Source organism: Ostreococcus lucimarinus, chromosome 20 (genome assembly GCF_000092065.1).
Source record: "Ostreococcus lucimarinus CCE9901 chromosome 20, complete sequence".
Classification (NCBI taxonomy): domain Eukaryota; kingdom Viridiplantae; phylum Chlorophyta; class Mamiellophyceae; order Mamiellales; family Bathycoccaceae; genus Ostreococcus; species Ostreococcus sp. 'lucimarinus'.
In genome coordinates this window covers 444,177-468,695 of record NC_009374.1, presented here as the reverse complement: position 1 = coordinate 468,695, position 24,519 = coordinate 444,177, and the positions used below count along the sequence as shown (strand labels likewise).

The window sequence follows — 24,519 nt, the reverse complement described above, 5'->3', positions numbered from 1 at the left end:
CGATCGCCTCGTCGCAATCCCTCGCCGCGTCCTCGTATCGCTCCAGCTTCAACCAACACGCCGCGCGATTCGCCAGACACGTCGCCGCGTCCCCGTCGCCGCGCGCCGCGCCCGCCGCGTCCTCGCCCGCGTCCAAAGCGTCCTCGCGCGCGTCGCCGCGCCCATCGCCGCGCGCGCGCGTCAGCGCGTCCGTGTACGCGCGCGACGCCTCGGCGTACGCGCCCCGCGCGAACGCCGCGTTCCCATCGCGCCGCCGCGCCGCCGCGTCGCGCGCGTCGCCGCGCGCGTCGCGCGCGTCGCCGTCGTCGTCGCGCGCGTCCGTCGCGCCGCGCGCGTCGTCCGCGTCGACGAGCGCGACCATCGCGCGCGGCACTGTGCGGCGATGCGCGACGAATCCGATGATTCCGACGCCGCGCGCGCCGAGCGCCGCGCGCGCTCGCTCGCGCGGCACGCGGAGAGCGCGTGCGGGGACCTGACGGACGCCGACGCCGTCGACGCCGCGCTGCGCGTCGTGCGGGTGCGTCGAACGCGAATCGAAGCGCGCGAAAATGAAATGAAATCGTCGCGACGCGCGCGGAACGACGACGCGCGCGGAACGACGAACTTCGCGACTGACCGTAAACGCCGCGCTTTTTGTTTCGACGCGCAGACGGGCGCGCTGCACGACGCGCTGCGGTCGACGCGGGAGCTGATGCTGTCGCACGGACGCGCGGCGACGCTCGACGCGCCGGGGTCGACGTACGTCGTGCCGGAGAGCGCGCGACGACGGCTGGTGGAGGAGACGACGCGGGCGATGGAGGAATACGAACGCGCGACGTCGGCGCCGCTGCGAGTCGTGGCGCTGGGGCGGTCGGGGGTGGGGAAGAGTCACGTGCTGAACGGGCTGCTGCGGGAGCTGGCGAGTCGAGGCGACGCGCGAGGAAGGGTCGGAACTGGCGGCGCGAACGGGAAACTGACGCTGACGAAGATGCGAGATCACGATGAACGCGCGGAGGAGGCGGAGGAGGATAAAGCGCGAGCGATGGAGGACGATTGGGAGGACGAGGGGGGGGCGGCGTTGGACGCGAACGCGAGCGCGTTCGCGCCGCCGCCGCCGTTGGATCGAGACACGAGCGCGGCGGTGTACATGCCGAGACACATGCGAGGAAGAGAGATACGGGGGGATGCGTTCAAGGATTCGGAGGCGGACGCGATTCGCAAGGAAAAGCTCAAGGAGGCGGCGAAGAAGGCGCAGAAGAAGGGGCAGAAAGTCAAGCCGAGTTACGTCTTGTACAAGGAGCATCAGGAGGCGCGCGATAAGGAGGCGGCGAAGAAAGCGGCCGAGGAAGCGAAGCGTCAGAAGTACGACGCGGCGATCGCGGCGTATGAGATTCCGGTGCGAAAGAAGAAGTTCCCGCCGCCGCCCACGACGTTGAAGGATTTTTTGGAGAACGATCCCAGACTCAAAAATGCGAGACCGCCGCCGTTTTTGCTCCCAGAGGGTGATGTCATGGACACGACGTCCGTGGCGTCTTCTGTGAGAACATCCGACGCCTTCAGAGTGAGTTTGGTGTACTTTAGCGAGGATGTCGTCAAGCAACACGTGCACGCGCTCCAGTACGCGGTGCGCCAAGCGCGGGCAATCGAATCGGCTCGCAAGGGCTTAGGCTTTTACGCCGAATCGTACGTGAAAAAGGAGCTCAAGGCTCGAGGTTTGGAAGAAACTACGCTTTTAGATTTTAGGACGAAGCCGAAGGAAGGGGAAGCGGTTCCAGACGATGGCTACGGATTACCGTCGGTGCTCAGGGTGGCGTGCGCCATGGTCGGGCTTGACCCGAACATATCGACGCTCGCTGACTTGGACGAGAGCGACGTGGCAATTCCAGCCGAGTATATCGAACGGTTAGGCAAGCGCGTTGAGTTCGAGTACAAAACCGACAGAAACAAAAACGGCAAACCTGACGAACCAATAGATTATACTGACGAACGTACGTTTCAGCGCGCTTTGAGAGCGACGAAGCACACCGTGTTCACTCAAACGCACATTCCATCGTCGTGTTGGGGGTTACTGCGTGAAGTCCGGATAGATATCCCAGTTCCACCGCAAAAGCGTGGTTTAGTTCTGATCGATGCGCCCGGTGCGGGCGATTCCGATCCCGCTCGAGACAGGCATCTCGTCGCCGCTTTGCGCAACGCTGCCGCCGTTATTTGCCTTGGCGACTCGCGTGAAGTCACGGGCGATATTGTGCGGTCGCTTCATAAAAGTGGATTTTTGCAGCAACTGGCGATTCGACCAGCAACTAGACGTTTCATAAATGCCGTTCAAGGTGATCGTATTTGGGGAAGCACAGCGACAACTTTGAAACGTGCGAGCGCATTGTTAAAGCGTAAACTCGGTAGAGATGTCAGCGTGGAAGAACTTGCAAAAGATTTCCCGCCAGTGGACGAAGAGATTCAATGGGCGATCGATCGAGTCATCAACGAAAACACAGTAGAGATAGCCACGGTCCGCCGCGCCGAGTTGCTGAAGATGTTGATGGATCAAACCGGAAGTGTTCGCGAGCTCAAGCAGACAGCCAACGCCGTAATTGCGGTAGCTTGGAAGTTCCTCGAGTTTCGTCTGTCTTGGGCCAAAGTTTTGGACCCTGAAAAGTTTGATGTGCAGAGTATCACCGGTCATGGTTCTTTGAACGCCACTCTGGAGGAGCTCAAGCGGGCAAGACAGTTGAAGGCGATGCGCCGCGTGACGCGACGAGTCCACGACGTACTCAAGGCTTTCTGCGTCGCCGCCGAACCGCTTTGTGCGCTTCCAACGTGTTCTGATGATTCTCTTCGTGGATTTTACGATGATATCGAGTTCAGATTAGGCGAAGGTGGCGCTTATGCGGCGAGAAGAGTGTATGAACTAGCGCACCAGTTTTGCACTCGCGTCATCGCGGTCTCGATGAAAGTAGCCATGGAGCCGCTTGATATTCATGCCATCAAGCACGGTCGCGCGGCAGTCGTGCGTGAGGTCTTGACGAAAAATTTAAGGCCTGAGGAACGCATCCATGACATTCGAACGCCAGCAGACGTGCGTGGATTTATCATCGAGGCGGTGGATTACTTTGGAAAGGTCTTGGAGGCAACTTTCTACTTCAACTTTAACGGAAAAAACACGCCGCAAAAGCCTCGAGGATTATTATTCCAAGTCTGTGAGAGTGTCAATGCTGCTTGGTGTCACTCTCTCGTCTCTGATCAAAGTACTGGCGAATTGATGTTTGGCGCTTTGGTGAAAAATCAGATTGCGAGTCTCGCAGGCCCCGAAGATGATCCGAAGCGCGCCATGATGCGAGCGCTCTTCAATTTAGCGCTAACTAAATTCAAGTTGAGCCCGGCGCATAGATATGCGTACATGAATTCAGCGAAAGTTGCTGGGGAGAGTACCACGCGTCTTTGGCTCGAATGTACGAAGAACATTCAAATCGAGATAAATCGACAACTCAAGTCAGTCACCGCTGGTTTGATGTGCGCCTTCCATCCGTTGGACGAGACCACTGAAGTGCCGCCACCGGAGGGTGTCAGGGCGATGATGACGGACGTGATTAACGCTATATCCCATACAGCGTGCACGATGAATGATCTCATCATCGAAAAGGCGACGAAAGAAATTGAGAAATTTTATACGCCCTACATTCTCATCGCGAGCGAAGACGCCATGCAAGCATGCTTGACGTGTATGAGTCCTTACGTGAAGAAACAAGTCATGCCGGAATTTAGAGCACGCGTTGCGAAACCTTCGATGTTCACTGTGATCTCGCCAGACGTGAAACTCGCGCATTCACACATGACGGTGACGAGTCTCATCCTTGGCTCAGAGGCTCGCGAGCCGCTCTCCAGGGCGGAAAAGGCAAAGAAGCTGATTGCGCTCTCAGAAATCGGTGCGCTTCCTTTCCAGTTGACGAAACCGCCCGTCTTAAGTCCGGCTATTACCGATGCGATCAAAGCTGCGGACGATGGTATCAATGTTGGTTTAGATGAATTCCCTCTACAGATACACATGCCCGCAGAAGCGCCCGCGGCGCCGGAGATGGAGGCGAATGAAGAAGAGTCAATCGAGGTGACGGAGCAACAAATCGTCCCCGTCGAGGAAGACGAAGATCAAATCGAACCCGTCGAGGAAGACGAAGATCAAATCGAACCCGTCGAGGAAGACGAAGATCAAATCGAACCCGTCGAGGAAGAAGAACAAATCACAGTCGGCGAGGAAGAAGAACAAACCACAGTCGGCGAGGAAGAAGAACAAATCACAGTCGGCGAGGAAGAACAAACCACAGTCATCGATGACCGAGAGGAATCGATCCAAGGTACCTTGGTGCCGGACGCCGACCCCGACGTCGATACGGACGAAATCGAGGTGCAGAGTCCGGCACCGATTATCAAGTCGACGAAGGGGAACGCTCAGATGGAGAAGGCGACTTCGCCGCAATCGAAGTCCTCAACCCCGATGAAGGATGTCCAAACACAGACGGAATACACTGCGTCAGCGAAACAGCCAACGGTATCGGCATCGCCGCGGCGCGAAATCGCCGTGCAGACGGACGACTTTGGTGAGTCTCCGCGGCGCGAAATTGCCGTGCAAACGTACGATTTTGACGAGCCTGAAACCGCCGTGCAAACGGAAGAAACCGCCGAGCGCACTTCATCGGAACCTTCTCCCACGACGCACGACGCATCGCCCGTGGAAAACCCACCGCCGCATTCCTCGTCCAAATCAGACCTCACCGCGACGACGACGACGACGACGACGAACGCTGGCGAGCGAACGAAGAAGCGCAAGATGATGTGCGCGAACGAGCTCCACGCCATGCCGAGCGTGGCCGCAAACGATCCGCTCACTTTGGCGGTGAATCCAGTTCCCGGTCCGCTCATCGCGCTCACGTCCAAGATCCCCACGTCTGACGCCAAGAAGCGCGCCAAAGCCGAGCGCGATCGCGCCGACTTTTCTCCCCTCAAGCACACCTTTGATTTCGACACCGACGGCGACAGCGACGGCGACGAACCGAGTCCACGGCCTCCCGTCGCTCGCATCTTGAGGAAGCGCCCCAAGCGCGCCTTTTAATCATTCATCGCAACCGTGCCGTTCGCGCGTCGTCGCCGTCCCGTCCCGTCCCGCGCGCCAAGGCCCCGGGCGCGCCCCGCCGCCCGTCCGCACGTCGACGCGCGCGATGTCCGAGCCCGAGCCCGAGCCCGTGCGCGCGACGCTCGTAAACAACGTCGTGCACGTCACCATCGATCGCCCGCGCGCGCTCAACGCCCTCAACCGCGACGCCGTGGAGCGTTTGCACGAATTGTTCCAGCGCGCCGAGCGCGACGACGCCGCGGCGTGCTACCTCCTGCGAGGCCACGGCTCGCGCGCGTTCTGCGCCGGCGGCGACGTTCGCGCCGTTCGCGAAATGGTGGTTCGCGGCGACGTCGACGGCGCGATCGCGTTCTTCGATCGGGAGTTCGCGCTGAACGCGGCGCTGCACGCGCTGCGCAAGCCGAGCGCGTGCGTGTGGAACGGCGTCGTCATGGGCGGCGGCGCGGGGTTGAGTTGTTATTGTCCCGTGCGCGTCGCGACGGATGCGACGGTGTTTGCGATGCCGGAGTGCGCGATCGGGCTGTACCCGGACGTGGGCGCGGGATGGTTTTTGAACGCGCTGTGCGGGCACGCGTACGCGACGTGCCTGAGCCTCACGGGGGCGCGCGTTCGAGGGATCGATTGCAAGCGCATCGGACTCGCCACGCATTACGTCACGATGGAGGTTTGGGATCGAGAGACGGAGAAACGCGTGAACGCGCTCGAGCGCGGGGCGAGCGTGGAGGATTTAGCGCGCGCGGCGGCGAGCGGCGAGCGGGACGAACCGGCGGCGACGTCGTACTTGACCAGCGAACGCGGGCGCGCGATGATCGACGAGGTGTTCGGGAACGACGCCATGTCGCTGGATGATATCACGCGCGAGATCGCGCGAAAAGAAGACGCGGCGGAGAGCGAGGCGGAGCGAGCGTTTTTCGCGGAGTGCCGAGAGAGCGTCGCCAAGGCGTCGCCGACGAGCCTGGGCGTGTCCTTAGAGCTCATGCGGCGATCGCGAGGGAAATCGCTGGAGTGGGTTTTAGCGATGGACAACGCTCTCATCGTCAAGTTCATCCACGCCCCGGATTTCCGACGCGGCGTCGAGGCGGTGTTGATCGACAAAGTCGGCGCGCCGCCGCCCGGAGGATGGATGCCCGCCGTCGACGCGACTTCGTACTTCGCCGCGGCGAGCGACTCGAAGCTGTAGCCGCATCAGTCGGTATTAGCGATAGTGATAGGGAGGTAGGAAACATTGTTACAATATTTGAAACTAGATCAAGACTTGAGCGGCTGCGGCGCTCGCGCCGCCCACCGCGTCGACGCGTCTTGCACGACGTCGCCGCCCTGCGTGCCAGTCTTCAGCCCGGTCGCCGCCGCCCGAACCGCCTCGCGCTTCGCCTCTAACGCGGCGATCGTCTCCTGCGCCGCCATCTCGAGCGCCGCCGCCTCCTCGCGCAGCGTCTCCGCCTCCTTTCGCTTCGCCTCGGCGCGCGTGTTCCGCGCCACCTCATCCGGCGACTTTCCCGAGTACGCCACGCGCGCCGCGTTCGACGCGACGTCCAGATCCATCACCCCTCGCTCCGCGCACAGCGCATCGATCGCATTCAATCGCGCCTCCACGCTCTCTTCCTCGCAGATCGCCTCGAATTCCTCCTCGGCGTGTCGCCCCACGGATCTCAACGCCTCGGCGTACGCGTCGTACAGCGCCGCGTGGTGCGCCGGATTCAACCCCGGAAACGCGCGTATGAATTCCTGCGCCGACGCGCCGATCGATCGCATCGCGAGTCAGTCCTCCATCGTCTCTCGTCGCTCGCTCGCCTCGCGCCTTCGCGACGCCTCGCGCGTCTCCTTTCCTCATCCGCGCGCGCGTCGCGCGCGGGGGAACCACCGCGTCGTCTCGCGTCCACCCACCTGCGCCGTCGGCGGCTCCGCGCACGCCCGCAGCGCGCTCTCGAACGACGCCCGCAACTCCGCGACGCGCGCGCCGCGGTCGCGCGACGGACGCGCGTCCTCCATCGCGTCGTCCGGCGTCGTCGTCGCCGTCATCTTTCCGCGCTGCGCGATGATTTAAAATTCAAATCTCTCGCGCGCTCTGTGCGCGTCGCTCCGCGCGCGTCCGTCGCTCTGTGCGCGTCGCGACGAGGGCGAATGTTTCGCGCGCGTCGTCGTCGTCTCGCGCGTCGCGTCGACGCCGTCTCGGCGTCGCGATGTGCCGCACTCGTCGTCGCGCGTCGATCTCTCGGCATGGCGCCCGCGCTGGACGCCGACGCCGTCGTCCTGCGCCGGCCGCGCGCGGTCTGGGCGGTCGCGCACGACCCCTCGCGCGCCGGCGTCGCGTTCGCGTGCGAATCCTCGGGCGCGACGGCGCGCGTGCGCGCCGACGCGTCGACGCGTCGAAACTGGCGCGTCGTCGAGACGCTCGAAAAGTGCGACCGCGCGGCGCGCGCGTGCGCGGTGTCGCCGTGCGGACGCCTCGTCGCCGTCGCGTCGTTCGACGGCGCGACGACGGTGCACCGACGCGAGGGACGGGGCGAGGACGGCGACGGCGGCGGCGACGGCGGCGGCGACGGCGACGACGAGCGGTGGACGCGCGCGTGCGCGGTCGAGGGACACGAGAGCGAGGTGAAATCGTGCGCGTGGTCGCGGTCGGGATCGTTGCTGGCGACGTGCGGACGCGATCGGACGGTGTGGGTGTGGGAGCGGTACGGAGATGAGGAGTTCGAGTGCGCGGCGGCGCTGCACGGACACGGCGGCGACGTCAAGCGAGTGACGTGGCATCCGACGGAGGACGTGCTGGTGAGCGTGAGTTACGACGAGAGCGTGCGAGTGTGGAGAGAGGACGCGGATGGGGACGACTGGTCGTGCGCGCAGGTGCTGGGGGGGGAAGACGGCGCGCACGGGGAGGGACACGAGGGGACGGTTTGGTGCGCGAGCTTTGAGCCGCGAGCGCTGGACGACGGATCGCGGGGGACGAGATGCGTCACGTGCGGCGGCGATGGGGCGCTGATCGTGTGGAACGGGCGTGGGTTTTGTGACACGGAGTTAGAGTTCGGCGCGCGGTTCGCGTGCGGGCACGATCGCGCGGTGCTGAGCTGCTCGTGGGGGAAGAACGGCGTCGTCGCCGCGGGGGGGGGCGATAATTCCATTCGCCTGTACGCCGAGATTGATGGAACTTGGCGAGAGATAGTGACCGTGGAAAACGCGCACGACGACGACGTGAACGACGTCCAGTGGTCTCCGCACGATTCATCCCTCCTGATGTCCGCCTCGGACGACGGAACGGTCAAGACGTGGCGGTTTAAGCCGTAGCGTCCGCCTCGAGACCTCGTAAACGCGAACGCCTCGTAATCACAAAAGTCATCGCGCCCGCGCTCACGCGTGACACGACCCGCGCACGTATCTCACGCCTGAACACTCCGCGATGCACCCGTTCGAGTACGAAACCCCGTTCTCGCCGCACACGGGTTCGTACACCTGCGCGCACGCCGTCGCGCACGCGAACGAGGGATTTCGAAACCGCGTCGGATTCGCGCACGCGCCGTCCACCACGAAATTCACGCGCGCGCCGCTCCCGAGCAGTCCGCTCGCGAACGCACAGTTCGCCCAACATTTATTCGCGTACGTCGCCGCCCCGTTCGCCGCGCACACCGGCGCGAACGCCTCGTCGCCGCACCGCGCCCGGCACGCGTCCAGCGCGTTCGCGACGCCGTCTCCCGCCCCCGCCGCCACCGCCATCGGCGCCAGCGCGCGCACCGGCGCCGGCGTCGCGCGCGCGCTCCGCGCGTCGCGCGCGACGCTCGCGAGCAGCAGCGCCAGCAGTTTCAGCGCCGTCGACGTCGACATCGACGCGTCCGCCTCTCGCGTCGACGTCCCGACGAACGAACGACGTTTCGTATCTCGAGATCCGTGTTTGAAACGTCACCCGTCAACGTCCGTCGACGCGCGCGCGCGGCGACGCATCGCGACGCGCGCGCGCGACGCGCGGGAAGCGCGCGAGGACGAACCGCGCGATCGAGCCGAAAGCGCGCGCCGAACGCGAGCCCCGAAAGCGATGCGACGAGGCGGCGCGAGCGCGATGATGACGCCGGAGGGGTACGAACGCCGAACGACGCATCGCACGCCGACGACGCGACGCGACGACGACGACGACGGATGGTTCGCGTCGCGGACGACGACGCGTGAGAAACGCCGCGACGGCGACGCGCTCCAGCGCGCGGCGCTGGACAGCGCGTGGGGCGGGGCGAGAGGGAAGACGCGACGCGCGCGCGACGACGGGTCGCCGAGCAAGACGCGAAGCCGCGGAGGCGCGACGGCGACGCCGGAGGTCGCGCTGGGCGCGGTGGACGACGCGATCGACGCGATGATCGTGAAATCGATCGGGGCGACGTCGGCGGCGGTGTCGGCGCTGACGCGAGGGGCGAGTTATCTGGGGGAGGTGTTCGACCGCGCGGCGGATTCGTGGGACGCGAACGACGGGAAGAAGGACGACGACGAGGGATGGACGAGAACGAAGTTTACGACGACGAACGCGAGAGCGCCGACGGGGAAAGAAAACGTACCCGTAACGCCGCGAGCGATGACGTTCGGGACGCGGGACGACGATTCGAGCGCGTTGGAGATGGAGGCGTTGCGGCGAGAGGTCGCCGCGGCGAAGGCGCGCGAGCGGGAGACGACGCGCCTCGCGGAGGAATTGAAGCGTCAAAACTTGGCTCTTCAGAAACGACAAGTCGCGCGCGAGGCGAAAGCGAGTCCGGAGATGGTGGCGCTCGTCGATCAGCTTCGCGCGCAGGTGGAGGCGTTGATGAGTGAAAAGTCTTCCCTGACGCACGAGAACAAACGGTTGCAGCGCGAAAACAGAGACTTGCACGCGTTCATCCGGACGAGCGACGGCGACGAGGACGACGGCGACGAGTCCACCGATGCGTCGAGCGATCTTGGTAACTTATCTCCAGAGGAGGTTGAAAAACTCGAGCGCGAGATCGCGGAGATGGAGGCGTCTCTGGAAAACTCGACCCTCGATTACGCGGCGCAAAATTCGTCCATGGAATCGGAGAGCGCGTAGCGTTGTCGAATTATGCCGTTTGTATTGTATTAACCACTTGTACGAACTTTCTCTATAATATCCTAATCTACAACATGAAGTTACGTTTGATGATGAATAATTTAAACCTTGTCCCCGTCCGCGCTCTCGTCCACCGACTGGCCCATGCGATCGCTCCCCATGCGCGCAATGTCGAGCGCTTCCATGTTCCCCTCGACTTGAATCGCGACGTCGATCGCGTCTTCGTCCTCCGTCGCCTCAGGCGTCATAAAATCTGCACCTGCGATGGCCAACGCCGCGTCGACGGCCAACGGCGTGAGCGCCATGGACAAGATGACGACGATGACCAAAAGCTCGTCCAATCCCATCGGGAAGAGCGAACCCGTCGACCCAGAGGTGGCTTGACCGAAAATCACGAAAGCGAATTCGCCGCCTTGACACAGAAAAGCCCCCGCGACGAGTGCTTCGCGCCAGGTTAAACCGACCGCTGGACCGAGAGCGGTGATGACGGCCGTCTTGCTCGCCATCAGCGTAAGCGTCATGGCGAGCGCGATCGGCCAAAGGTCGAGGAATAGCGGAAAGTCAATCGTGGTACCGATGGTGACAAAGAACAAAGATAAGAATAAACCTTTGAACGCTTGAAGCTCGCGAATGATTGTGTGCGAGTACGGCGTATCGGCGAGGATGATCCCCGCGAGAAACGCGCCCAAAGAATCGGAAAATCCAATCGCGCTCGTGGCGAAGCTAAATCCAAAGAGCACCAACAGCGACATGGCGACGAAGACGTCGTTCGTACAATTTTCTCTGCAGATGGCGCGGAAGCCGAGCAGAGTGAGTTGTCGACCACCGAACGCTAAGACCCCGAGATCGAGGAAAGACGTCGCACCACCCGCGGCGAGGATGGGAACGTCGACGCCGCCGTCGGCGCCGCCGCTCTTGAACGACTGCAACACCGGCAACAAGATGATGAACGGCACGACCGCCAAATCCTGGAACAGCAGCACTCCCAGGCTCGCGGTGCCGAATTTCGTGGTCAACATCTTACGATCGGCCAGGAGCTGCAAACCGAACGCCGAGGACGAGAGCGACAGCGCGAAACCGATGACGACGGCTTCCAAAACCGAGCTCACTTGCAACATTTCGTCGTTTCCGGGCTGGATAAACTCCAAAACCTTCGTCCCGAGCGCCTCACCCGCGGGTAAGAGCGCGGAAGCGAAAGCCAAGTTCACGAACAGCACTTGCGTGAGCCCGAGACCGAACGCGTACTTGGCCAAACCGCTCAATTTCTTCGACGACAACTCCAAACCCATCTCAAACAGCAAAAACTGAATCCCGAGCTCGCAAAACTGATCCACCTCTTGATTCTCGATGAACAATCCCGCGCGATTGAGCACCAAACCGATCCCCAAAAACCCTAAAACCGGGCTCACCTTCAAGCGATTGAACAGCGGCACGATGAGCACCACAGACGCGAGCAACAACCCGATGTCGACGTCGACGGATTTCAGCACCTTGGTCCACTCCTGGTCGTCGATGATCGCCCCCGCCTCCGCCTCCCTCGATATCGTGTTCGCGATGTTCTCCACGAAATACACCGGATCCTCCAGCGCCCTCACCACCTCCCCCGTCGGCAGCGCCGTCTCCTGCCGTTCACCGTTCAGCAATCCCATCGCGTCCTGCGCCAGCTCCACCGCGCGCTTCACAAAGCTCAGCGGCGTCACCCCGCTCTCCGCGTCGATCCTCGGCGCCAGCGCCTCGAACGACCGCGCCGTCGCGTCCATCACCACCGTCGGCATCTCAAAACCCTCCGTGAATCCCATCGCGCGCGCTCGCCACACCGCGCCGAGCGCGTCGTGATCCGACGCGACGCGCGTCGCCCGCTCCGCGACGTCGGCGAAATCCGCGAGCGCGCGTCGCCTCGTCGCGTCCCTTCCCTTCCCGCCCCCGTCGCGTCGTTTCGCCCCCAACCGCCGCGCGCACGCGCTCGACGCGCGATTCCCATCGCGAGCACGCGCGCGTCCCGCCGCGCGCGCGCACCGCGACGTCGACGCCGCGACGTCGCCGCGCATCGCGCGGTGACGTCCCGACCCTCTTCCGTCGCGCGCGACGCGCCGCGCGCGCGCGTCGACGCGTCGCGCGGTCGACGCGCGCGCGAACGCGCTCGACGCCCGCTCGTTCGCTCGATCGCGTCGACGACGCGTCCGCCGCGCGCGACGACGCGCGCGTGTGCGACGCGCGCGACGCGCGATCGCGACGTCGATCGATCGATCGATCGCGGCGTCGACGCGTCGAACCTCGATGTGCGCATGTACCCGCGACGACGACCCTCGAGCGAAGGTTCGACGGTGCGCGCGATCGAGCGATCGCCGCCGACGCGGCGCGCGCGACGGACGATTCGGCGCGGCGCACCGCGACGCGCGACCGCGAGAACGCCCTCGCGCGCGCGAACCGACGCGAAAAAATCATCCGGCGCGCGTGATCGCGCTTTCGCGCGCGAGCGCGCCGCGCGACGCGACGAACGGCGAGGGATCGCGCGAACGGACGAAGACGCGCGCGCGGTGACGACGACGTCGAGCGCGCGCGAAGACGATGTCGAGCGGCGACGAGGCGTCGTCGAGCTCGGTCGACGCGGAGTGTCCGCTCGAGACGCTGCTGGATCCGAAACTCACGGGCGCGGTGACGAAGGCGTCGGTGATCGAGCTGCTGCGGGACGCGAGCGCGAGGGCGCTGTCGGAGACGAGCGACCGGTGCGCGTGCTCGAGGCGAGGGTGCGCGTATAAGAAGATGGTGGATTGCGATGAATTGTGGTGGCCGAGGTACGCGGAGGCGTGGTACGAGCCCGGGATGGCGCCGGCGTTTCCGGGGAAGGCGCCGAAGGATAAGAAGAGCTGGAAGAACGCGTACCTGGCGGCGAAGCCGGAGGACGGGCCGACGGCGGAGGAAGTGGCGAGACGGGAGGCGAAGGTGAAGAAGAGAGAGGAGATGCTGGCGAGGTGGAAGGAAGAGAATTTGGCGGGGAGTGGGGCGCTGCGTGGACGGGCGGCCGGGGTCGGGGACGTGGTGGCGCCGGTGGATTTGAGCGATAAGGAGGCGATGCGGGCGTTTTACAAATCCGTGCGAGCGAAGCCAAAGGGGAAGTCGGCGCGCGGCTCGCACGCGCCCGTCTTCGGCGCCGATTGACGATGCCGCCGACGACGACGACGACGATGATGACGATTTTTACGGATTTTTCAACCAAATGTACGCTACCCTTACCACACGAACGCGTTGTACGCTTGTAGAACAAACGATGGAAACGACGAAACTCAGACGACGAGGTTAAAGCTTCTCGAAGCCGCGCGTGACGCTGTCGAGGTGAGCGTCGTCACCGGCGAAGACTCCACGCTTTTTTAAAACGGCGTGTACCTCCTCCGCGTATGCCTTCTCCGCCACGCTAAAGCGTTCACCATTTTCGCCGACAACGTACTCGTCGACGTTGCTCTTTTCTCGCATCGATTCCGGTAAGCGCTCGAGGTAACTGTCGCGCACGCGCTTGTGCATCAGTTCCATCGATTCGATGAAAGATGCGCGTAACGCGTGGATCGGTGAGTCTGCTGAACTCGTCGCTTTCGCGAGCGTGTCGATCGACTCGGTGATCGCGCGCAAGCAAGTACTCAAATAAACCGAAGTTTCATACGACTCTGCGGCGTCGATTCGCTTCGAAGCATGGGCGACGTACACGTCGGAGAACATCGATAAGAACTTGCTCTCAATCAACAACTCCACCCCTTCGACGTCTTCGATGATCGACATGAAACCGTGGATGAAGCCGATCGTGCGCGACATCTTTATGGCATCGAGCTCTAACGGGCTTTCGACGCGTCGCGCGTCGAGCTCGAGCATTTCACCAAACCAATACGGCATCAACCTCGCGAATCGCGACTGCCAAGTGGACGGAGATTCAGCCCAATTGAACATAATCGCCTGCATCAAACCTTGACGAGTTTCCACGCTGAAAATCTCTCGCGTCTCCGTGTCTTCAAACGCCTCGAGCATGGTGTTCACGATGTCTCTGTTCGTTGCCTCGATCCGCATCAACTCTTGAATGCTCAATCGACCCATCTCGTCCTTCAAGAGCGTTTTCCCGCGCTCGGTGATTTCGCCATCTTCACTCAGAACTTGCGATACGATCACACTTATCGTGATCATGATTTCACTGTATAAGCGCATCGCGCTCCCAAAACCGAGTTCTGCCATCACATCCACGCCCTTTGTCGCATCGCTCAGGCCGTGCAAAGCGACGCTGATCTCCACTCGAACTAGCTCCACTATGAGTGCCAACAAGCTCGGAACTTTTTTCGTGGCGCCAGCACTCACGGCTCCCGCTAGAACCACCGGTGGTGGCTGGGCGTCAATCGCGAGGAGCCACGGTAAAAAATTGTCAGCGTTCGGGGCTCCCTTCTTCGTGTTGACCACATTCGATGCGAGCGCCGTGATGTCCAGCGCATAGAAGCGCATAAGTCTAGGCGTTCGCGAGTTTAAGACGACCCACATCGCTTCTAAAATATCCTGATTCGCGCGCTCAATGCCACTTTGAAACACGTCTCGGCGCGGCGCCTCTGGTGGAAGAGGCAAGAAAAATGTGTACAAATGGTGCAACACCGTCATCGCGCGCAGCTGCAACTCCGACCCGGCAGCCTCGCGCATGATCTTGCAAATTTGCGGCAAAATCTCCAACGACGACACAATCTCCACCGAATCTACCGACTGCTCATTCAAGAACTCACTACACATCGAGTAGTCGAAAACGTCCATCGCCACGGCGGACAACTTACACAACTTCCCCTCCCTCAGCGCCTCCTTCGCCGCCAACACCGTTCCTTCGGGCACGCGCAAGCGCACTTCAACAGCCTCCCCCTCGCCCGCACTCGCCGCTTCCGCCAATTTACTCTTCGCGATGACGTGCGCGAACGCGCATTCCAACGCATCCGCCGCCGCTTCGTCGCACAAATCCTCAAACCCGCTCCTCGCCACTCTCCCCGCGCATTTTTCAAACGTCGGCACCCAAAACGCCATCGTTTTCGACGACGCGAACGCATCGCTCTGGCACAGCGCCGAGCACACGCTCAGGCCCAGCGACGTTCGCATCGTCGCGTCGAGTCTCGACTCCGCGTCGGCGTCCGCCGCCGCCGGTTTCAGCAGCGCGTTCAAAAACTTCGCGCCCAGCGCCTTCGCGATCGCATCGCACGTCGACGCGCGCTGCCGCTCGGCGACGCGCGCCAGCACCTTGGTCGCGAGCAGCGCGCCGACGAGTTTCTTCTCTCGCACGTCGCTCGCGCAGAGTTCGAGCGTTTCTTCGAGCGTCGGCGCGTCGGCGTCGGCGTCGGCGTCCGTCGCGAGGCGTTCCGCGAAGCTCAGGACGTCGATTCCCGTCATCGCGTCCACCGCGCCGTCGCGCGCGCGTCCGCGCGCGCGTCGACGACGCGTCGCCGCGTCGAGCTGTGACGGATTGCATTCTGTTGAAAACTTTCGACGCAAAACGCGACGCGCGGACGCGCGATCGCGTCGATTCGACGCGGCGACGCGCGCGCGATGGACGCGTACGACGTCGCGTGCGCGATGACGGCGCTCGCGCACGCGTACACGGCGCCGTATTGCAAAGTTGAAGAATCTTTTGCGCTGCAAGCGACGCACGATTTCATGTTTCTCGGCCTCGACGTCGCGTCGTACGACCACAGGGCGTTCCCGGGCGTGGTGCCGCGAACGGCGATCGCGTCGTTGGCGCTCGCGGCGCTCGCGCGAGGGCCGTGGGCGGTCTGGAGGGCGGTACGGGGGACGGGGGAGACGAAGGCGGCGGCGCGAGGCGCGGCGCGGGGAGCGTTAGGGGTCGCGCTCGCGCGCTCGCACGCGAAATTTAGAGGAGACGTGAAATACGCGTTCGGGGACGTCGTCGGGGCGTTGGTGGCGATCGTGTCGCTGTGTGAGTTTCACATGTGGTTTTACGCGTCGCGGCCTTTGATGAACGTCTTCGCGCTCGCGGCGACGCTTCGGGGATGCGGGGCGTGGATTCGGAGCACGCGGTCGCGTGAGAGGACAGACGTGCGCGAGGCTGTGATTTATATCACCGTGGCGACGTTTTTACTGCGATGCGACGTGGTTTTGTTGCTCGCACCGATGGGATTGCACATGCTCGCGAGCGGGTTGATTTCGGCGCCGCGCGCCGTCGGGCTCGGATCGGTCGTCGCGTTGCTGACGATCGCGACGTCCACGCTCGTGGATTCGTGGTTTTGGGGACGACTCGTGTGGCCTGAAGGTGCGGTGTTGTATTTTAACACCGCCTTGAACAAGAGCTCGGAGTGGGGGACGTCGCCTTGGCATTGGTACTTTTCGTCGGCGCTGCCGAAGAGCTTGTTGTGCGCGTATCCGCTGGCGTTGATGTCCGTCTTCATCGAGCGTCGCGCGCGCCCGATCATGTTCGCGGCGCTCTTCTACGTTGGTATGTATAGCTTTTTGCCACACAAGGAGTTGCGCTTCATATTCCCGACGCTACCGCTGTTCAACGTCGCCGCGGCGACGACTTTGTCTCGCGTCTGGAATAATCGGCGCAAGCGGCCGCTCGTCGCAGTCATCGCCGCGGGTCTTTTGTTCACAAGTCTCGCGCTCGTCTGCGTGTTCACCGCGGCGTCATCGGTCAATTATCCTGGTGGTGTGGCGTTTCATCGCCTCCATCACGACGCGAACGTCGCCCCTAGGCCTGGAAGCGTACACGTGGACGTTCCGGCGGCGATGACGGGCGTGAGCCGCTTCGGCGAAGCCGCGAGCGCGTCGTCGGGTTGGTCGTACAGTAAGACTGAGGGTTTGAGCGTCAGTGCTTTCGCCGATCATGGGTTCGATTATTTACTCAACGCGCACGAGCACGTTCCAGGGTACGAGGTGGCATTCGTCGCGGACGGGTACGCAGGATTGGCCGTCGACGTGAAGAGCGCACCATCTGTGTTGCGCGTCAAGACGAAGCCCGAGATTTACGTCCATCGGCGCGCTAGCTTAGAACATTAGCAAATAATTGTCACGCGTCAACTCAAAGTATTAGTAGTATCTATATCGATCGTCCCTACGCCTGTCGTCTCTGCGATCATACGAACGTCGATCGTCGCCCCGGCGTCGGTCGTCGCGGTACGGCTCGTACCTCCTATCACCACCCCCTCGGTACGTATCTCTATCACCGCGCCCGTATTCACGGTCGCGATTATCGCGCGGTCTGTACGAGCGATCGCGATCGGGCGAACGCGATCGGCGCTTTCTGTCGCGCCCGTCGCCGCCGCTCCGCCCACCGATGGCGAATCCCGCCTCTTCGTACTTGGCCAACCGCGCCGCGAGCTCGTCGCGCAGTTTACGAATGTGGGTCCATCCAGTGTATTGTTTACCCATCAAATGCTCTTGTCGACGCTCCTCGGTGTCGGTGTTGCACAACAACGTCCCGCTCACCGGACACGGCTCGGTCAATCGATACGCGTCCATACTATCCATCTTCGCCTTAACCTCTTTCGCGCGCTGCTCAAACGTCTCTAAATGCGCCAACTCTGCCTCGGCGCCGTCGACGTCGCCTTCCTCGCCCAATTTCTCCGCCTTCGCTGCGCTTTCCTCCATCTTCACCTCTAACAACCTCAACGTATCAGCGTCGGCGCTCGTCGCCATCTTGACCATCGCCTCCTCCTTCTCCGCCCTCGCTCGCACCATCCCGCGCTCGATCCTCCGATCGCACTCGCGAATCATCCGATCTAACACCATCTTCGTGTCCATTTCGTACCCACATTTCGCCTTTTCAGCCTCGGGCGCGAGTCGAAACGCCTCTCGCGCGCCGTCGTCCCGAACTTTTTCCTGCGCCTCCGCTCCCACGCACCGCAGGACGTCCGCGTCGGACTTTGTGTTCTTGAAACACGTCACGTCGAACCCACAGATGTAGTATTTGCACACGTCCGCGTCCTGAGTCGAGAACCACGCGGAAAAGTCAGTCACTGAAGGCTTGAGAAATCTTCAGAAAGAGAGCGGGACAACGGTCGCGCGGCGTCGCACGCACCGAGTAATGCCTCGAACGGCCGGTGCGTTGATCGAGAGGGACGTCGCGCTCGGTGCCCATGAGCTGATCGAGCATGGCACGCATAGCGTCCGCCATGGCGACCGCTCGCGAGTCGCGAAGTGCGGGACGAAAGAACTGCGACGCGCGCGCGGAAAGAATTTCGGATCGTGTGATTGCAATGTGCCGTGCGTGCGCTAAGAAGTTCTATGGCTATGTCTGATGAATGAATGTTTCGACGTCCAACGGAGGTGAATCAACGCTCTGTCGTTTTCGCGCGCGTGAAGCGTTCGATGGAAGGGAGCGACTCGCCGCGGCCGCGATTTTCGGCGCCACGAGCGACAGCCCACAGCGAATCGTCGTTCGCGACCGCGATTTCGCGTGCACGTTGCATCGCTGATCGCGTGCGCGGGACGGTTGTCGTTTGTGGGACGTTCGCGATGGTGTCCGGCGGCGCGCCGCCGCAGTGCGCCAACGCTCTTGCATCTTCTGCGTCAACGCCAACGGACATCAAATCCATCGCTGAACACTCCTTTGCGATTTCTACGTCGAGCAATTCTTCCTTGACGTACAAAGGATGGTAGTACGGCGCGTAACCAATGCGATGGAGCCAACGCTCGACGGTTTCTCCATCCTGAATCGCCGACGCTGAGCCCGACGTTGTGGCTCGAGACGCCTTTTTCGCCGCTTCCAACTCTCGTTTCCGGTCAATCTCGTCCACGAGCGCGATCAAATCATCGTCAAATTCGTCGTTGCCGTCCTCTTGCGTGACGTGGTCGAGCTGTGAGAGCGTCTCGGCGCACGTGGCTGCGTGGCGCGAGCGCGCATCGAACGAGACACCATTCAAGTCGACGCCGCACACGGGGCACGACGTCGATTCGCTCGAGCCGACCGCGGTTCGAGACGTCGCCTGATCTCCATTACGCCGCACGGGTGAGATGGCGTGCCGTCGGGACGACATGCGTCGACATCTGGAGCAACTAACTCCACACGCCCACAAAGAAGCCGTGTAGCATCGACTGAAGCGGCCCACCGGCGCAGAGCAAACGTGTTCCACTCGGGTCCCACTGATGCGCAAAGATTGCTGGCAAACAGTAATCGCGAATCTCAATGTCGTAAAAGTCGTCATCGTGCTCATCCTCGAAGATCCCGTTGTCTGCAAAGGGGACGCAATATTGGTTGTTGAAGAGCTGGCGCACCCGACCTCGACCGTTATCGACGAGATATTTTCGCATGCGAACGTCGTAAAACGAAATCAATCCTCGACCGCCGCCAATTGTGAGTAGATTGCCGCCCTCATGGAAACTAAGACTGCGCGTGCTGTTGGTATCGCCGTATGGTAGCGCTACGGAGGCGTAAAAGTTTTTTGATCGAAAGTCCACGAAACCAATGTGCGTGCGAGAACCGACGGCGACGATTTGGCCATCGGTGGCGAGGCAGCAAGTTTCGAGATATCCTCGACACTGATATCCACTGTGTACGAGCGAAAGCGTCTCTGCGTCGAGCTGAAGTACGTGTCCGCTCGACGTGCACGTCGCAAGATGACGAGCGGGACATCGATCAACAACCTTGACGCCACGCACGCGTTCGTTCTGCGTGCACTCTCCGATCGGGTGCACCGAACCACTTGGAGTGATTCTTATCTCGTCGTAGCTAGGACTCTTAGGAAGCTGCCAGACTTTCACCGTGCAGTCGCGCGACGCCGACGCCATCGCGTCTCGTCCGATGAAGCCAACGTCGAACACGACGTCGTCGTGCCCAGAAAATGCCATTCTAGGCACGAGACATTCCGTCTCCTCGTCTCGACGGAACCCAACGATGTTGTGTGATGGACCACCGCTACACACGATGTGCTCTCGAGTCGAGCTCACCGAACACGCGTGGGCGCCGCCCCGTCTCGAAGCGGCGGCGCGAACCGCGCCGTGCCCATAGGGACCGGCCAAGAACGGCGGAGAAACGTTGATCGCTCGTAACGCCTGCGGCGTGTGTCGGCTCACCCATTGCGCGGCGATCTCCATCGCCCGGTTCCTCGTGTACGCGTCCTCCCTTCCGAGTTCGATCTCGCGCCACGCGTCTCGACGCCCTCGTCGATCGATCTCCAACTCAAACAACCGATTATCCTTCGTCCCGATCAACGCCAGATCATCCGCGAGCCACGCGCACGAGAATGCCTTATCGCAAAACGACATCGCGCCGAACGGGCGAAACGGGATCGGTCGCAGCGTTCGAAGCGCCGCCGCCGCGCGCGCCGGCGGCGCGCGATCCGGCGACTTCCAACGTTTCACGACCGCCTCCTCACGCGCGCGCAACGCGCGGTTCGCGCGCGACGAATTCAAATCTCGATCATCTCGAGACATCTTCGTGACCTCGCGCGCGGCGCGGCGCGGCGAAAACCGTTCGATCGACGTCGACGCTCGCTCGTCGTCGCGACTTCGGCGACGCGAACCGACGAGAGTCTCCAATCCAAGCCTTCCCGAGCGCGCGCGCGCGTGAGAACGACGCGCGAGACTTGAGCGCGCGCAGAAAAATATCTCGCGCGCGTCGCGCGCGTCGCGCGCGTCCCGCGCGCGCGAGCGAAGAGAGAAAACTTTTGCGCGCGACGCGGCACTTTGTGCCGCTCCATGTCGTCGTAAGCTTCGGCGTCATGCGAGACGCGGACGCGGCGCGCCGCGCCGACGCGACGTCACTGCGATCGTCGTCCAAGCGTGCGGTCGAGGCGACGCTGGAGAAGCGCGAGAAGCGTCGACGAAGGGACGATGACAAAGCACAGCTGGCGGAAGGAAACGCGACGACGACGGCGCGCGCGCGCGTCAACGACGACGCAGAGGCGCGGCGAACGATCCCTGGGCGGTCGGCGGCGTCCATCGCGGCGCAGCTCGGAGTGGCGCTGCCGTTCGCGCGCGGCGACGGGTCGACGGCGGCGACGGACGACGACGTCGGCGCGTGCGGCGTCGACGCGAAAACGAACGCCGAGAGCAGCGAAGAGGAGTGGGATGACGTCGATGATGAGCGTGACTACGGAGCGTACGTCCCGGACGTTGAACCGGAGGAACGCGTGGGGTTGGAGGATGCGCCGGAAAACGTGGGGCGAGCGAGCGGCGGCGGCGACGCGTCGACGACGAAGAAGAAAAAGAAATCGCGTCGATTGAGCGATGATGAGCGGAGGAATTTGTTGGAGACGCATCATACGCACGTGATGTGCTTAGTGGCTCGCGGTAGGTTGGTGCGGGCGGCGGCGTCGAGCGAGATTTTGCGAGCGCTCGTGACGTCGTGCGCGCCGCGGCGGTTGGTGGACGCGTGCACGACTACGACGGCGACGGTTGAGGTGAGTGCGCTGGCGAGATTAGTAGATTGGTTTGCCGATGCGACAGCACCGCCGATCGCGATCGATGGTGATGACGTTTTAGGCGCGAAAAAGGCGGTGAAGGACGCTCGATGGCGTCGCTTAGCGTTTCGAGCGGCGATGCATCGCGCGAGCGCCGGCGCGACAGGCAGCGCGTGTGGTATCGCCGCAAGACTTGCGTCGCTTTGGGCGCTTCGAGGTCGCACTGAAATAAGTGAAGAAGAGTGCGCGGCGCTGTTCGCGGCGTTGTGTCAAGGTTTGGGTTTGATGTGTCGCGTAGTGTCGTCGCTCGAGCCAGTGCCGGTTCGCGCGAGCGCAGCGAAACTCGAATCCATGGGCGTGCTGCATACACCTAAGCCACTGCCGTTAGAGACTGTGCGACGTCGCGAAGGACTTGTCCGACACTGGTGCGAGGTGTTGTGCGCGCGACACGATGCGGAATCAAATGACAAAGGAAACGCTCGCTGGGTGAGCGTTGTGCCGACGACGCGAGCATCGGTGGACGCTCCAGAGATTATTTTTGGCAATCGCAAACGTGGCACGACTGCGGATGCGACGTCGTCTATGCCGTACGTCGTGGCGTTTTACGCCGATTCGGGCGCGCGTGATGTCACACGCAAGTACTCCGCGGCGTTTTCACAGGCATTGCACCACCGCACGCCAGATTGGAAGTGGTGGGAGAAAATCACAGAGCACGTCGAAAGAATCCATCGCGACGCGATCGCGCGCGATGCCTCACCCGAGCTGCGGAAAGTCGTAGAAACGGCTGATGCCACAGAGTTATTCGAGATGGACGTGAGAAGCTCGAAAGAGCGCGTGCCCGGGACGATGACTGAGATTAAAAATCATCCGCTCTGGGTCGTCGAGCGCTTTTTGTCGCGATCACAGTGCATTCACCCTCGACATCCCGTGAAAGGTCTCATCGCCGGCGAACCAGTATTTCCGAGATCGTGTGTGAAGGAGTTGAAGAGCGCCGAGCGCTGGAAGAGCGAGTGCAGAAGACGCGTCATCGACACGTTGATGAACTCGCCCGTGCGCAAGATTCACAGCAGAGCGTCTCAGGCGCGCGTCAAGGCTCTCACGCGCGCGCGCGAAGGCTGGTTCATGACGCAAGCGGAAGGATCAAAAGAACGCTTAGACTCAGAAGAGTGGCGCGTCTCGATGTCCGAGCACGACGATTGTCCGGACGATCCGCAGAGAATTCCCGGCGACGTTGCGCTCTACGGCGAATGGCAAACCGAACCTTGGACGCCTCCAGCCGCCGTGGGCGGTCTTGTGCCGAAGAACGATCGCGGAAACGTCGATTTGTACGGTAATGCATTACCACCACCGGGAACCGTGCACGTGAACTTGCCGCGAATCGCAAAAACCGCCAAATCGATGAGTATTGACTATGCCCCCGCGCTCGTCGGTTTCGAGTACAAAGCCGGCGGCAAGACGCTCCCCGTCTTCAACGGTATCGTCGTCTGCGAAGAATTCAAAGACGACTTACTCTCGAAACACGAAGAAGCCGAAGAAACGCGCCGACTCGCGATCGAGGCCAAGGTATACAAAGAAGCCTGCCTGCACTGGCGTCTCCTCCTCGGCGCGATTTGGACAAGAGCCGCGCTTCGCGAGGAATTCCAAGACGGCGAGGTTTTCCAAGATCCCACCGCTCGACGCATCGCCGCCGCTCGCGCGATGCACGAATCTGATAATCATCCAACTGCAGCCGTCGCGGTCGAACCCTTAGAACTCGGCGCCGCGGCGTACGTAGAAGAATTGTAAAACGAATGAAATGAAGCGACGCGCAAGCCGTCGTCGCCGGCGTGTCCCGACTTCAGTGCGCGGCGGTGATGCTCAACAAACGGCGGACTCCTCGAGGCCAATCTGACGCTTTTCGCTTGCGATGCGATTGCCGTGGATGCGGTGTGGTGGCTTTATTTTATTCGTACACTCTTATACGCGATCCAGCGTCGGTCGCGCGTCGCATTCTCGATTTCGCGTCGACTTTGTCCCCAGCCGAAGTGACTGGTAAAATCCGTCTCGCGCGCGAGGGAATCAACGCCACTGCGGCTGCGAGCGATGCGACGACGATGAATGCATTTTTGTCGTTTCTAGAGCGCGAGCCAGATCTCGAGCAGGCGCTGTACGGGGTAGACTATAAGCTCGAACCGGGGTGCGCGCACTGTTTCGAGACGCTGAGCGTGCGCGTCGTCGACGAGTTGTGTCCGTTCGGTGAAGTGAACTTGGGCGTGGATGGAGAATGCGTGCAAAGTTTGACGCCTGAGGAATGGGCGGCGGAGGTTCGATCGCGAGATACGACGAAGTCGAGTTTATTGGACGTTCGAAATTTCTACGAGAGCCGCCTTGGCCATTTTTTCGGCAGCACTTGCGCGCCCATTCGCCGGTTTTCGCAGTTCAAGGAGTGGCTGGCACGCGATGGCGTGCTCGAGAGAGAAATCAAGGATAAGGACCTGTATATTTTCTGCACCGGAGGCGTACGGTGCGAAAAGGTGGCGACGTATTTGACGACGCGGCTACCCGAGGGCTCGCGGCCGAGGACCGTTCGTAAACTAGCCGGCGGCATCGTGGCGTACGCCAAGTCTGGAATAAACGAACGTGACGGTTTATTCAAGGGCTCCAATTATGTTTTCGACGCGCGCGGTTCGACTCCTGTCGGTCAAGACTTACCATCGACGTCTTGGTGCGACGGATGCGGCGACGCGAGTGGTCGAATTTCAAAGTGCGTCGGAAAGTCGTGTCACGTCATCCTCATCGCGTGCGAGCGCTGCGGCGATACCGTGTACTGTTGCACGAGCTGCCGTGATCAAACAGAGCGAGCGCGCTTGGATGAGGACAACTTCAGACGGCGCGCATGCGAGTGTGACTCATTCGAATCGCGCGAACGCCGACTTCGTCACGCGCAGCGATGAAGACGCCAGAGTCGCCTCGCGCTCGATGTTAGACACGTAGCTTGTAGCTTAGTTCGGTATAGGTGATTGTGATAATATTTTCATTACAAAATA

At 62.0% G+C, this 24,519-nt stretch overlaps 15 protein-coding genes across 15 annotated transcripts; 8 read left to right on the top strand and 7 right to left on the bottom strand.

The window, feature by feature from the left end:
• Positions 1 to 691: 691 nt before the first annotated feature.
• OSTLU_29574 (predicted protein) lies at positions 692 to 5,080 on the top strand (the record flags this gene model as incomplete). Its single annotated transcript, XM_001422723.1, has 1 exon — positions 692 to 5,080. One exon carries the CDS (start codon positions 692 to 694, stop codon positions 5,078 to 5,080), a length of 4,389 nt encoding a protein of 1,462 aa, XP_001422760.1.
• Positions 5,081 to 5,243: 163 nt separating this feature from the next.
• Positions 5,244 to 6,233, top strand: OSTLU_4293 (predicted protein; the record flags this gene model as incomplete). The annotated part of the gene is made up of 1 exon (XM_001422722.1): positions 5,244 to 6,233. A coding segment is annotated over one exon (990 nt), but the record flags the coding sequence as incomplete, so codon positions are not given.
• A 116-nt stretch (positions 6,234 to 6,349) lies between these two features.
• OSTLU_29572 (predicted protein) lies at positions 6,350 to 7,120 on the bottom strand (the record flags this gene model as incomplete). Its single annotated transcript, XM_001422562.1, has 2 exons — positions 6,350 to 6,826; positions 6,986 to 7,120. The coding sequence occupies 2 exons, from the start codon at positions 7,118 to 7,120 to the stop codon at positions 6,350 to 6,352; spliced, it is 612 nt and encodes a 203-aa protein (XP_001422599.1).
• Positions 7,121 to 7,318: 198 nt separating this feature from the next.
• OSTLU_43665 (predicted protein) lies at positions 7,319 to 8,383 on the top strand (the record flags this gene model as incomplete). The annotated part of the gene is made up of 2 exons (XM_001422721.1): positions 7,319 to 7,582; positions 7,655 to 8,383. The coding sequence occupies 2 exons, from the start codon at positions 7,319 to 7,321 to the stop codon at positions 8,381 to 8,383; spliced, it is 993 nt and encodes a 330-aa protein (XP_001422758.1).
• A 63-nt stretch (positions 8,384 to 8,446) lies between these two features.
• On the bottom strand, positions 8,447 to 8,917 carry OSTLU_29570 (predicted protein; the record flags this gene model as incomplete). Its single annotated transcript, XM_001422561.1, has 1 exon — positions 8,447 to 8,917. One exon carries the CDS (start codon positions 8,915 to 8,917, stop codon positions 8,447 to 8,449), a length of 471 nt encoding a protein of 156 aa, XP_001422598.1.
• Positions 8,918 to 9,152: 235 nt separating this feature from the next.
• OSTLU_94113 (predicted protein) lies at positions 9,153 to 10,136 on the top strand (the record flags this gene model as incomplete). Its single annotated transcript, XM_001422720.1, has 1 exon — positions 9,153 to 10,136. One exon carries the CDS (start codon positions 9,153 to 9,155, stop codon positions 10,134 to 10,136), a length of 984 nt encoding a protein of 327 aa, XP_001422757.1.
• Positions 10,137 to 10,237: 101 nt separating this feature from the next.
• On the bottom strand, positions 10,238 to 11,785 carry OSTLU_43431 (CPA2 family transporter: potassium ion efflux; the record flags this gene model as incomplete). Its single annotated transcript, XM_001422560.1, has 1 exon — positions 10,238 to 11,785. One exon carries the CDS (start codon positions 11,783 to 11,785, stop codon positions 10,238 to 10,240), a length of 1,548 nt encoding a protein of 515 aa, XP_001422597.1.
• Positions 11,786 to 12,704: 919 nt separating this feature from the next.
• Positions 12,705 to 13,295, top strand: OSTLU_29567 (predicted protein; the record flags this gene model as incomplete). The annotated part of the gene is made up of 1 exon (XM_001422719.1): positions 12,705 to 13,295. One exon carries the CDS (start codon positions 12,705 to 12,707, stop codon positions 13,293 to 13,295), a length of 591 nt encoding a protein of 196 aa, XP_001422756.1.
• A 138-nt stretch (positions 13,296 to 13,433) lies between these two features.
• OSTLU_94111 (predicted protein) lies at positions 13,434 to 15,530 on the bottom strand (the record flags this gene model as incomplete). The annotated part of the gene is made up of 1 exon (XM_001422559.1): positions 13,434 to 15,530. One exon carries the CDS (start codon positions 15,528 to 15,530, stop codon positions 13,434 to 13,436), a length of 2,097 nt encoding a protein of 698 aa, XP_001422596.1.
• Positions 15,531 to 15,686: 156 nt separating this feature from the next.
• Positions 15,687 to 17,150, top strand: OSTLU_43663 (predicted protein; the record flags this gene model as incomplete). Its single annotated transcript, XM_001422718.1, has 1 exon — positions 15,687 to 17,150. The coding sequence occupies one exon, from the start codon at positions 15,687 to 15,689 to the stop codon at positions 17,148 to 17,150; it is 1,464 nt and encodes a 487-aa protein (XP_001422755.1).
• On the bottom strand, positions 17,122 to 18,290 carry OSTLU_29564 (predicted protein). The gene is made up of 2 exons (XM_001422558.1): positions 18,172 to 18,290; positions 17,122 to 18,077 (listed from the first exon to the last, which is right to left on the bottom strand). Exons 1-2 carry the CDS (start codon positions 18,265 to 18,267, stop codon positions 17,181 to 17,183), a joined length of 993 nt encoding a protein of 330 aa, XP_001422595.1. The 5' UTR covers positions 18,268 to 18,290; the 3' UTR covers positions 17,122 to 17,180.
• Positions 18,291 to 18,424: 134 nt separating this feature from the next.
• OSTLU_94109 (predicted protein) lies at positions 18,425 to 19,129 on the bottom strand (the record flags this gene model as incomplete). The annotated part of the gene is made up of 1 exon (XM_001422557.1): positions 18,425 to 19,129. The coding sequence occupies one exon, from the start codon at positions 19,127 to 19,129 to the stop codon at positions 18,425 to 18,427; it is 705 nt and encodes a 234-aa protein (XP_001422594.1).
• A 19-nt stretch (positions 19,130 to 19,148) lies between these two features.
• Positions 19,149 to 20,357, bottom strand: OSTLU_19107 (predicted protein; the record flags this gene model as incomplete). The annotated part of the gene is made up of 1 exon (XM_001422556.1): positions 19,149 to 20,357. One exon carries the CDS (start codon positions 20,355 to 20,357, stop codon positions 19,149 to 19,151), a length of 1,209 nt encoding a protein of 402 aa, XP_001422593.1.
• A 1,007-nt stretch (positions 20,358 to 21,364) lies between these two features.
• OSTLU_19106 (predicted protein) lies at positions 21,365 to 23,278 on the top strand (the record flags this gene model as incomplete). The annotated part of the gene is made up of 1 exon (XM_001422717.1): positions 21,365 to 23,278. One exon carries the CDS (start codon positions 21,365 to 21,367, stop codon positions 23,276 to 23,278), a length of 1,914 nt encoding a protein of 637 aa, XP_001422754.1.
• Positions 23,279 to 23,586: 308 nt separating this feature from the next.
• Positions 23,587 to 24,426, top strand: OSTLU_43411 (predicted protein; the record flags this gene model as incomplete). The annotated part of the gene is made up of 1 exon (XM_001422716.1): positions 23,587 to 24,426. The coding sequence occupies one exon, from the start codon at positions 23,587 to 23,589 to the stop codon at positions 24,424 to 24,426; it is 840 nt and encodes a 279-aa protein (XP_001422753.1).
• Positions 24,427 to 24,519: the final 93 nt, after the last annotated feature.

What these genes read in the sequence shown, in the direction of transcription:
- OSTLU_29564 (XM_001422558.1), bottom strand. Translation starts at nt 18,267, where the DNA reads ATGGCGGACGCTATGCGTGCCATGCTCGATCAGCTCATGGGCACCGAG. An exon ending in GCCGTTCGAGGCATTACTCG is followed by an intron (nt 18,078 to 18,171) that starts GTGCGTGCGACG and finishes TTCTCGACTCAG; the next exon opens with GACGCGGACGTGTGCAAATA.